General features: G+C 38.4%; 1 protein-coding gene across 1 annotated transcript; it reads left to right on the top strand.

The window, feature by feature from the left end:
* Positions 1-957: 957 nt before the first annotated feature.
* LOC104071862 (lysine-specific demethylase 3B-like) lies at positions 958-6,300 on the top strand (the record flags this gene model as incomplete). Its single annotated transcript, XM_009575969.1, has 5 exons — positions 958-1,077; positions 1,596-1,735; positions 2,033-2,209; positions 2,770-2,904; positions 4,954-6,300. Coding segments are annotated over 5 exons (653 nt in total), but the record flags the coding sequence as incomplete, so codon positions are not given.
* Positions 6,301-12,365: the final 6,065 nt, after the last annotated feature.

Here is a 12,365-nt window from a genome sequence, read left to right as displayed (position 1 = left end):
TTATGATAGGTACTGTACAGTGAATTGAGTTCCTTTCCCCAGAAGCTTATATTTTAAATAGAAAAGAGATAAATACAATGGTGATCCTAAAACATAACCAGTAGTCTTGTGGTCATATTACGTTAGTGTTTGTTGATACAAAGATTTTTTTAATAGTTTAATTTTTTTCCCCATGTTACTTGCTAGAGGAGATGGTAAAGCAAAAGTAGAGAGAGAGAGTGTGCTATTGAAGGGTCAGAGGAAGAGAGAAGTATGTGTTATATGAGAAGGTGAAAGAATTAAGCAGCAAACATTTGAAATCTTTCTCCATTACTCATAGCCACTTGAGAGGGCTAAGATCATCCAATGTATAAAGGTATAAGCGCTTGAGAGCATGCAGGTGTTTTTCCTTACTCAATTGTAATCTGAATTGTTAATGATGAGTTGGACAATGACTGCTGTGAATTCAACCGATCACATGGTTTTATAGCTGAGTATGAGAAAATAATGAACTGCTGGAGGCTTGTACTTGTAACAGTCCAATGACTTGCTGCACACAGTATGATGCTAGTGCCACTTACAACAGTCGGGGTTTCTCTTGTACCTCTAAGCAAAGGAAAACAGTGCCAAAGAATGCCTACTAACTTTGTATTATGAAAGCTAAGTTCCCTACTACAGACTGTATAAATGACCCTCGAGAGAGACAAAATTGTAAAGTCCAAGTTCGGGCTTTGTTTTTAAAATGCTTGTTTTCTCATGACTTGGGTGAACTATATTTGCTACTTCTATTTCCTGTAAAATAAAAATACTAGTTATCAGTAAACTTTTTAATTATGCCGCACATGATGTGAAAATAACTACTTCAGCTGCCCTTTGACATTGGTTTCTGCTCTCATTGCTGTGTGAAGTTAGCATTCTAGAAAGATCTTTCAGGCAGGTTATTTCTATAAGAGCTTAAACAGAATTTTGTTTTATTAGGCTTAATTACTGCAGAAGACAGACGAGTTGGTACCACAAACCTGCACTTGGATGTGTCTGATGCTGTTAATGTCATGGTGTACGTTGGGATTCCCATTGGGGAAGGGACCCATGATGATGGTAATGTTTGAGGAAAGCTGTTTTCTGTCCATTAAAAATCAATTGTGTGTGTGAGAAAGACGACTGTACCTTTAATTTCTTAAGATTGTCGTATCTATGAAATACAACCCAAATATACAAGGCAGTTTGCTACGTCTGCAGCACATATTTAAAAGTGCAGCAATGCTTTATTGGTTCCCAACTGTGGAAGCAGCACAGTTTTGCTAGAAATTAGGTATCTTCCCGAAGAAAGAGGAGGAGAAAGGGTGATAAATTACTCTTTCTTCTTCTTGTATTTGAATAATTGTAGTTAGTTCAGTTTGAATTCATGACTGAGCTTTGTGATTAGCTGTCAGTTGACACATTTCTTGAATTTTGTTAAGATAAAGCTTGATGTGCTTAGAAAGGGCACTATATGATACAGCAGTTGCAGTAGCAGTGTGACTGGATTTAGCGGCTCAAAATGCTCCTTCCTCTTCTATATGTCAAAAATCAGAAGCTTTGTAATCATACTGCTTTTATGTGGATTCCCCTTTCAGAGGTTCTGAAAACAATTGATGAGGGAGATGCTGACGATGTAACAAAGCAGCGAATCCATGAAGGAAGAGAGAAACCTGGAGCATTGTGGCACATCTATGCTGCCAAGGATGCTGAAAAGATACGGGAACTTCTCCGGAAGGTATGTTGGTTACAAAGGAGGCTTGAGCCTACAGGATTCCTTGACTAGCTTGCTTACAGCAGCTAAATGATAGAAATTGCTATCAACATGAACTGCATAGGTATTCTAACGCTGTCTTTGGGGACATTAATAGTTATTATGTTCCCAGGTTTTCAACCTGGTCTAGAATCTTCATATTAATGCACATGTCACTAGTTAAGACCTAAGTGAGCTTAATGAAAGTAATGTCCTACCTTGAAATAGTTTATGTTTTTTGGTACAGAGCTTTTTGTAAGCCACCCCTTATCTTGGCCCTAGGTTGGAGAAGAACAAGGCCAAGAAAATCCCCCAGATCATGACCCCATTCATGACCAAAGTTGGTACTTGGACCAGACCTTACGTAAGCGACTCTATGATGAGTATGGTGTACAAGGCTGGGCAATAGTGCAGTTCCTTGGAGATGCTGTGTTCATTCCTGCAGGTGCTCCCCATCAGGTAAGTATGCCAATTCTAGGCCATATTGACAAATAGAATTGAATTTGAGGCACAACAGAACTGTGACTTCAAAATAACTGTTAGTTAATATTGTTGACTTAGGTTCCTTTTTCTACGTGTGCAGTTCTTAGAGGAGCTATTTCAATTGGCTCTTAGTCATTATATTAGTAAAAATTGTATAAATACCAGAATGATGTGTACAGTACTGTGATGGAATTTAGAAAAAAAAATTAGGGTGAATGGTGGGAAAACACTTCTGTGTAGTGAAACTTCAGCCAAGGAAACAGAATTCAAAAAAAGTATGGAGAACAGTAGAGAAACTTGCTTTAGGGAACACTAGCGTATGTGGGAGAATAGGGAATATGTTAAGATGTCGTGTATTTTGTTCTTTTTTTACCATTAGACACAATTCAGCGTGAGATCAAATAGGCTTCAGTTCCTGTTTCTGATAAGTAAATGTGGAAGAACCTAGCATACAGGGTGGTAGGGTTTTTTGGGGTTTTTTTGGGTTTTGTATGGTTCACTCAATCTTGATTATCATTTGATACGAATTTTTTTAGGTCCATAATTTGTACAGCTGCATTAAAGTGGCAGAAGATTTTGTATCTCCAGAACACGTGAAGCACTGCTTCCGTCTGACCCAGGAGTTCAGGCACCTGTCTAATACTCATACAAACCATGAGGATAAACTGCAGGTAACCGTTTTATGACAGTAGTCACTGAACATATCCTGTGTTTTGCCAGCTTTGTTCAGTACTAGAAAAGTGTGGCTAATGATTTAAGAAAAAAATAACAACTTTCCACAACTTTGGAGGTTCTCGTTTGATAAGTATTTAAAAAATAATGAATGCACCTATGTCTACAGTATTATGTAAACAAAAGTCAGTAATAAACTTTTGGATTTCCGGAGAACTTTCCCACTATTGAACTAGTGCATGTGTCGGTATTAATAAGTTTTTAAATGGCTGAATCCTGAACGATAGTGAAGCGTAGCAGAAAAAAAAAGCCTATTAAAAAGGAAAAAGCAGTGCTTGGTTTTGAAGAGATACGTTTATTTGTCCAAGGACACTTGTGTTTGTTTCTTTATTGCCTAAAGGAAGATTGCTCTAAAAGTGAAGGCTTGCTTATTTAAATCAGGGGTATGGTTTAGTGATGGCCTTGGCAGTGTTAGGTTTACGGTTGGACTCGATGATCTTAAAGATCTTTTCCAACCTAAATGATTCTATGATTCTAAGTTAGTCCCAAACAGGAAAATTAAATGTGTTATAGTTTGAAGAAATGTGACTGCTTAAACTAATAATTATGCACAGAACATATTATGTACTGAAGTAGTACATTGTGTATAAGACGGTAAGTTCTACAGAGAGAAGACCGTAGGAGACCTTTTTTGATTTCACCTACGTATGCTTCTGAAGAGTTAGTATCTGTTTAGTGTGCAAATTTCATGGTCAGCATTTTTTGTGCATTAGTAATCTCATGCATGTAAAATGAAGGAGGGTGGAGATCTGCAGAATGGCTGTTCTTGCAAAAGTGAGTACTCAATATATAGCCATTCTCCAGTATGTCACCCAAGAATGTCAGAACTTAGCATGTTAATTCTCTCGAACAATTCAGTGAAAAATTGCTATAAAATTCTGTATGGATTTGCACAGGATTTTAAAGGAAAGCAGAAATAGGATCAACTCTCATTGTGGGGATCCAGCTTCTAACACTGTACTTCTTCAGCTGTAGTGATACAGATGTGGAAGTGTTTCTGTAAATGAATAGGTTGCAAATGAATAATGCTTATTATTGGGGGGGGAAGAGGAAAAAAAAAGAAACTGCTGGCAACTGCTGGAACTCAGTACTCCTATGAAAAGGAATACTGGTTGTATTTGTGCATCACAGCCAAACTTTACCATTTTTCTTTGTCATTTTTCATGTATATTTTTGTAGTATTTTTACATAAACATCTGTCTCTATTTTTTATATATAATCTCTTAAAAAAATACAGAGACAATAACTGTCACATAAATGATACAAAAGACTGAGATCATATGTACATTAGGAAAAAATGATGGTGCTTGGCAGTTAGTTGAGCAAGTGCAATTAAGCTACTCACTTAGAGGTGAAACTGTTGTGTTCAATATCTAGAAATGGAATTCATATAAACTTAGATCAGAAACAAGACAGAGCTTTGATTGTTAAATAGCTAAGTGTGGAACAGGTTGCTGTGAGTACTAGTGGATTTTTTAATCTCTGATCTTGCATGCATTTCTGGAAGATGCACAAATTAGAAGAATTTCTAGCCTCCATATAAAGTCAACAGGATGATTTCTTGCATTGTCGTAATTTAGATAGGGTTAAACCATATGATTTTCATGCTCCTTTTGGGTTTGATTTATCTGAATCTGTAAGTGACTCGGATCACAAGGACTTTTTCAAAATAATCTTATATGCATGACTTCATAGCATACTTTGTCCTAGCTCTCATGAAAGAGAGACTTTATCTTAAAATAACATAAGTAAATAATGTTGCTGGGTGACCAGAAAATGAGTTAATAAATCAGTGCGGGTGTCTAAAATATTTGTCGTCTAAACATGAGAGTTAAAATTTGTGCTGTTGATACCCTGAAGCAGTGATAGTATATAGTTTGTGTATACTTGCCAACTATTACAAATTCAGCTGTCAAAGTTGATTGCATAGGTATGTAAGACTCTCCTTTTTAGTTTGTAGAAGTTGATTTTTTTTTTTCCTGTTACAGGTGAAGAACATTATCTACCATGCAGTGAAAGATGCTGTTGGCACACTGAAAGCTCATGAATCCAAACTAGCTAGATCATAGAAATTGCTAATTCCAAATGCCCTGTGAAGTAAGCCTTTTGCTCACAGTATATACAGGGACTGCACATGACTGTCTCTGCAGGAGCAGAGGCTTCTCACTAAGAGCTGGTGTGGTCAGTATTACACACACTCTTCAGCCACTGTTTTCTACGCTGCCTCAACACTGAAGGTCTAATGGAAGGTCGCACTGTTACATGCAGAATTCCAGATTCTAACGAAAGGTGCCATGTCCCTTTCCTGTGGCCTTTTGCAAATTGGAAGAACATGGAAACCACTTGGTGTTCCTGCATATTATGATTAGAAATGGTATAAAGAGTGTGGATGTTTTTTTTCCTCATGCCTAGTTAGTCTCCACAAAGTTAGAAGGAATGTGCTGGAAGTGGGTTGTCCTACTGCAGACTTAGTTGATAGCTGCTGAAGGAGTGTGACCAACAGTAGCCCAACTGCAGAAATTTAAGCAAACTTCCCATGTGAGATACAGGCCAAGGAAAAGAATAAAGCTATTCTCTGCACTCCCCTTCTTGTAGCCGTTTCTCTATACACTGTAGAGTTGCAGAAATAAAGGGAGAACCCACTTTTTTTCCCCAGGAGACTCCAGAGATAGGAGAATTGTGTATTTAGTGAAAAACTAGGTTTGTAGTGAAACAGTTAATATTTCATGAAAGTAGATATTTTTAGTATTTTTGAAGTACCACAACTGTTCCTGGATTTTCAAGGAAAGGCGCATTACATTTAGTCTTCCTTTCAATAAAATCAAGAAGTGATTTTTAGAAAGCAGTCCAAAATAGCACAAAAACAGCCAAAGGAGAGTGAATAGAAATTGACACCCCACCTCCCTTGCCCATATTCCTCACCCATCTTCCCCCCTCTCCCTGCGCCACCCTGCTTCCTCAGAATGAGAAGTAAAAAGGAGTATAAACTCTGTTCTCATGTGGAGATGTTGTACATCTCTCCCTGCACTGGTGACTGCAGGCAATAGTTCACCCAATACCAGTGCTAGTTGAAAACATCTATCCTTTCCAAAGTGAAGGAAAAGTTAACTTTCAGTGTCAACTTTGTCCAGAACTATTTTAAGTAAAATGTTCCTGCTTGATAGAACTGTATTCAGAATTTACTAATGTCAGCATTGATGCAATGGATTTCATTGTCCGGGTACATGGGGAAATGTATCTACCTTATATCCAGCTGTACTGTAGTGCCACCTGCAGGCCTGTTAATATGTTCACGGTTATTTCATTTTTTTAAAAATAAAAGTCATTTACTGTAACAGCCTGGGCAGTTTCTTTCAGACTTGTACACTGATCTTCCTGCTTTGAGTTTGCCTCAGCTTCTGCCTCTGGTAGCGTAGGCTACCTGTTAATTTCTTGACCTGTGTCTGACCAGAAGGCTTGGGTGTTTTATGCCTGGCGTCCCAAGTATGTGCTGGGAGCATACCAAGCTACCTGCAGAGTCTTGATTCTCAGAGACAGTTTGGGTAGAGGATCTATCTTGTCATAAACAGCATCTCTTGTGCTGTGCTCCCCACCTCTCACTATCTTCCTAACAGGTTGGGGTTCAGAGCTGCCCTCTCCACTGGATATTTGGATGGGGTGGTAAAGGTTCCTGGTTTCTGACCTTGGAGGTTGCAGTGGCAGCAGCAGTTCGGTTCACTGGCATGAGGCATGCTGGCAGCTTCTCACTTTGGTTAGTGGGTGCAAGTAGTTCGCTCCCAGGTTTCTCCTGCCTTCATACCCTTGCAGCTATCCTGTGAATATGGGCTAATTCAGTCTGCTACAAATGAAAAGGATTATCCCAGACCCATGAACCATTCAACTTCACCATATTCCTATTGTGCAGAATTTCTTGTGCGCTTCTCTTGTATTCTGTGCGTGCAACCCATTCTGAATGGTTAATTATAGCTGAGATGTTTCTCTCATTTGTGTGTGTGTGTGTGTGTGTGTGTACCAGTAATTAGAATTAGATAAAGATCAGAAAGACAAAGACTTGGCCGTGTGTAATGCAACAGCTTCAGTCATTTCCAATGCAGTGATCTACACTAAAAGAGTTCTGCATCTCATGCTGAACCTTTGTTTGGTTTGAGTCTATCAAGTATTGTTTCTGTCTCTTGAATTTCCTCTTTTATTAATCATAGGGTACAATCAACCTAAAGCAATATTCAGCCAAAATCAGAGGGATGATTTGCACAGAAATTACAGATTAAGAAATATGTAGCAATCCAGATTTTAGACCAGATGAGGACAGGAAGAATTTGTAAATTGATCTGGCAAATCAGTTCCAGTAACTTAGGTTTGAAAACTTTTATCTTTTATCTGGATTGTATGCATCAGGAGATGGAGACTACCACTTCTTTTGGCAAGTTTTTCCAAGTAGGTAGGTTTTTTTATATGGGGCACAAATTTGCATTTATGTTGATTCAGAATCCACTTATCAATTCTTGCTTGTTTTCAGTTGATTAAAAGCTGTAATTGTCAGCTCTTGGAATTCTGTTCAACAAATTAAAATTTAGCTGTTACTGTACAGCAATTTCAGAATTTCTGAAAAGAATTTTCATGTCGTGTGTATCTGCAAACACATAGGTTTTTATTTATTAATACTAATCAGATATATAAATATACTTAAATCATATATAGCATTCATATATTTATTCATGTATATATTATACATTACATATATTACCTATTACATTTTATATATGTATATAAAACTGCAGGGGTTTGTTTCGGTTTTGTTTTCTTTAAAACATGCTTAGCTTCTGCTCTCTGCTGTAGCCTTACACGGTCAGGGACATTTTATGGTGTTTGTAATCAGACTGTGAAGCTCACTGCAAGTCTATCACGTTGATGCCAGAAGTAATTGTATTTAGAGCTTCTATTATATCCTTTGACAGGGTTGCAAGATTTAATTATCTTTGTTTGAAAGTATGTACCTTTGTTAGCTTAGTAATTTAACTGGGCTCCAGAGCCTTTTTTCACCAAGAAGTGTTTGTCCTCTGTTTACCCCTTTGACCATTTTCATAGCTTCCTAGTTCTTTTATGTGCCATTTCACTCCCCCAATGCATCTGTCTTCCAAGATGAACAGTTTTGGACTGTAGAATCTTTGCATAGAATCTGCTCAGTGCCTCTAATTTGTTCTTGTTGACTTTCTTGTGCGTTCTTTTTGTTCAGCTACCCCATTTTTGAGGGAAGATGATTAAAACCCTGCACATAGTTTGAAAGTTTGTTCACCATGCATTTCTGTGGTGAGATAATGGTGTTCATATATACATTTATATGTGTATGGTTAGGGTGCTCTCAAGGGCATGTGTTAGGATTCTCTCTTAACAGGGTTTGTGTGACGGGTCAGTATAAGCACTCACCCTCCAGTACCCACCAGTTCTATTATACTTCATATAGAGCTTACGGCAAAAGTAGCCAGCCAAAGTGATTATAAAATTGTTTTAAGATGTACAATCGTAGGTTTTATCACAGTATTTTCTGGTTACAAATTTTAAGGGGCAGCTGATATGTTATCTGGAATGTAAGCAGATTAAAGGAGACATTATAAATTAGAAATTTTTGAGCAGAGGGAAAATAAAAACTACAGTTGCGTGTCTTGAAATTTAGTTCACTGCAGTCATGACACTTGTTCTACTGAACGCTGTCTTGCCATTACTAACGCAGCTGCACAAGATAGTGGGCAGGCACCATTTTTTAATATTGGCTTTAAGCTCTGGCTGTCTTTTAGCCAATGTCCTGTGGAACTACAGACAAGTGGAAGCAGGAATTCAGGATTATATGGTGTTGGCCTGCCCAAGTGAATTTGGATTGCATTCACAATACTGAAGCTTGGTGTGTGTTCAACCATGCAAGGGCATACTCAGCACTGTCATTCAACAGTTTCACAGAGCCTTCAAATGTTACACAGCACATATTCATCTTTTTCTCTCAGTCTCAGATGAAGAGGAAAAAATTACATCCCTGGTCTGAAGATTTCACTTCTTTTCAACCCAACAATTTCCTTTTCTTGATTGATTAAAAATGCAACAGTCTGCAAGGGTTAATTTTACAACACTTAATCTTTTCTCTCTTTATAAACTGTACTCTCAGGCAACTGAACCAGGCAACACAAATATGGGAAAAATTAAGTACTTTATACATCAAAGGTTGTGATGCATTTTTTGTTCCTCCGAAAGATTCTGAGACAGCCTCTTGTAGAACCTGAGGATGTGGAATCAGAATTGGACCAGAGGAGTTAGATGTCAAGCAGTAACTTGAATTTACCTGCAATACAAATAAGATAAATGAAGTTACCAGGCGTGGATATTCTTTAAAATTATTGCTCTTATGTACATACGACTTCCTTCTCCTTTCTCACTTCTGATAGCCCTTTAATAGCTCTCTGAGCTTCTACAGTTGAGATGTATTGGTTGAGCTGTATGACACATGCTAGTGCTTATTCAAGCATCAAGCATATCTTGTAAGTATTGCTTTGGTGAAAAAGGAGTGTGAAACTACACAGCATGTGAGTGAAGCAGAGCGTGGAAGCACCTGTGGACAATGCATCTTACAGGCTCTGGTTACCGGTAAGTAACCTTACCTTCTGATTGTCAACTTCAGTGTTTTCCCAAACTTATCCCCTACCTATCTGGGATGCATAGCCCAATGCATCTTGGAATCTGAAATCAGCCCACAGCTTCCTGTCTTCTTAATTGTCAGTGTCTTTAAGATCCCTATGCTCAACCTTTGAAAATGAGCTGCACGCTCCCACCAGGCATTTGAAAAATAACCAGGCAGAACTCCTTTTACTCTTCTCTCTTATCTCCCTCATCCTCCTGCCTTACAAGAGCGTTTTATTTTATGTAGCCTTTATATAGGCTAATAAGAAAATGGTAAAGTGAGTTTCAAGAGCTAGACAACAAAATACAGCTGCTTCCCCTAGGAAGGTCTCTTCTAATTAAACAGCTTTCAATCACAAAGCAAAACAGGTAAAGAAGGGAGATGTTCTCAGAATAATTTCCAATTCTAGGGCCTTACCTCCCACAATGTCAATTTATACTGTCAGCTCGCGCTTTTTCTGTTTTTTCCTTAGCCCTTTCAGCGTTTGATACTCTTCCATTACAGTTTGCACCGTTAAGCTTCAGAGAGAGGGTTCCCATGGTGTTCTTCCACTTCACTCAATAAGGTTAAGACCCTTATTTATGCTGCTAAACTTTTCCAGATGCACGCTTGTGTTCTTGAGCCCCGACTAATTGCTGTTCCTCTTCATTACAGCAGCTTCTGCCTGAACTTCAGCTTCAGCGGGATCTCTGGATCTGACCTGGCATTGTTCTAAATGTAGCTCTGCTTAAGCTGCTCTACTCAAGGAGCAGTTAGTTTGATTCCCATGCCTTATTGTTTAGGCCATAATAGATTGATAGATATTTGGTCACCTATTTTAACCATTTGTAGAACACAAATTTGTCATGAGTTACTTCAGCAGTAGCATATCTGCTAGAAAAATATACAGCTTTAATTTGAAAACAATCGACAAATTGGTTTCCTGGGTAGGTCTTAAGATCTTAATTACACAGCACTATACAATATTACTAATAATTTAATAAAAAGAATACTACTAATAAATCATTCTATTTTAATTTGACCTGCAGCCAGCTTTTGTTCCAAAAATAGCCCTTCAGTACCAGTAATTTCTCCTTGTGGGAAGGTAAGTTAATGAATTAATTTCTCATTCTTCTTTATGATATGGAAAGAAATTGAGCTACTTATTGCTAACTGTAAATTGCTAGCTTAAAATACGTTTCCTGAAGTTGCTCTAAAGCTCAACGTGCTGCTTAACAGTGAGCTGCCACTTAAGGCATTCACAAGACTACCTGCTCTACTAATGTTGATGTTCATATTCTGTTGTTCTTGCCACCATTTATTTCTAATGCACTGTAAATCTTCATGCAGCTCGTCAGCACATTGGAGAGTTTAAAACACTAAGGCACATTTTATTTAGGTGCCACTTACCCATCCTGCAGTTATTTAGCACTCCCACACACTTCATATGTTGGACTCACCAGGTCTCTGAATTTTCTCTCTTCTATTTGCATCTTCTATTCACCTGAGTATGAACTCATTATTCAAGTACCAGAGCTGTTGCCATACTGGTCCCTGATGTGAAACTGGTGCACTTAGAAATAGAATTATTTTGCTGAAGGTTGTGTGTGTTTGCATTACTTGGACGTGTGAGAGCAGATTCCTTTTATCCTATTTGTAGGTCAGTTATGCCATCAATGGTGTAAATTGTGCAGTCCCTTATGCAATCATTTTGTGGCCATTCACATCCAAAAAGCAGACTATGACAAAATGTTGTCACTGTCTGTAGAGACACTTGTGTTTTCAACTCTTACATGCAATGGAAAGTTGCTAATGTTTTGTATTTTTCATCATTGCTCATTATACTAAAGTTCATGCACTCATGAGAAAATTCTTCCCTAGCAGCTCTTTGTTTTTCCTCTGGCTCTTTCTTTGGTCTCTTTTCTTTTCATAAAGGCTCTTTGGCAAGTAATCAGACTTTGCCATAGTGCCTGCCTTCAGGGTTTTTTTTTTTTTTTGTTAGCTGAAGAACCACAATAGTTTTCTAGAAAATAATTTTTTTTTTTTAATTAAAAATCGGCTTATGTAATGGTCATTTTAATATGATTCAGAGATCTGTATACTGGGCCTGATCAATCCTTGACTGTAATATGTACATACAGGCTACCTGGGGGGGCAAAAAGGGCCCACGAATTAACTCTGGCATTGACTGAGGAGGAGGATTCTCGTAACAATATTCCTTGGTGACTTGTTAAAATACAATTTCTGGTACTCTGGTATGCTGAAGCATACATATTCCCACCCTACAAAGATATTTCCCTTTTTTTCTCCACTGTTCAGCCTTGTCTGCGTAGTTAAGCAATCCTCGGCCTCTCAGCTGAAGTTTCTAAGATCAAGAGCACTAGGCAACACTGAATTATCCTGGAAATGACAAGTAGCAGCCTTCATCCCTTTGGTTTGGTAACCCCGACCTCTGTATCAGCAAGTTAGTTTTGTTTTACATCTGGTTTTGGGTGAAACTGTGAGCCGTGGGACTTTGAAACTTAACTAATCTGTTTGCAGCATTTAATCGCTGTTGTCTTGAACTCCCACGAGGAGGCAACTTTACGGAAGATGGTTTCTTCCATGGTCTCTGTATCCGTGATCTCAGTTCAGCACTTTCTCGTCTGTAATTTTCTTACATTGCGCACGTTGCCCTCCTGCCATCTTTCCAGCAGCTCCCCTTTCCCGCTGCACTGCTGTCAACCTCCTCTCCCCCGGCGGGCGGCGGCGGGGCCC

Source organism: Fulmarus glacialis, unplaced genomic scaffold (genome assembly GCF_000690835.1).
Source record: "Fulmarus glacialis isolate BGI_N327 unplaced genomic scaffold, ASM69083v1 scaffold46404, whole genome shotgun sequence".
Taxonomy (NCBI): domain Eukaryota; kingdom Metazoa; phylum Chordata; class Aves; order Procellariiformes; family Procellariidae; genus Fulmarus; species Fulmarus glacialis.
The sequence above is the reverse complement of the archived record's forward strand: the minus strand, read 5'-3'. Positions and strand labels throughout refer to the sequence as shown.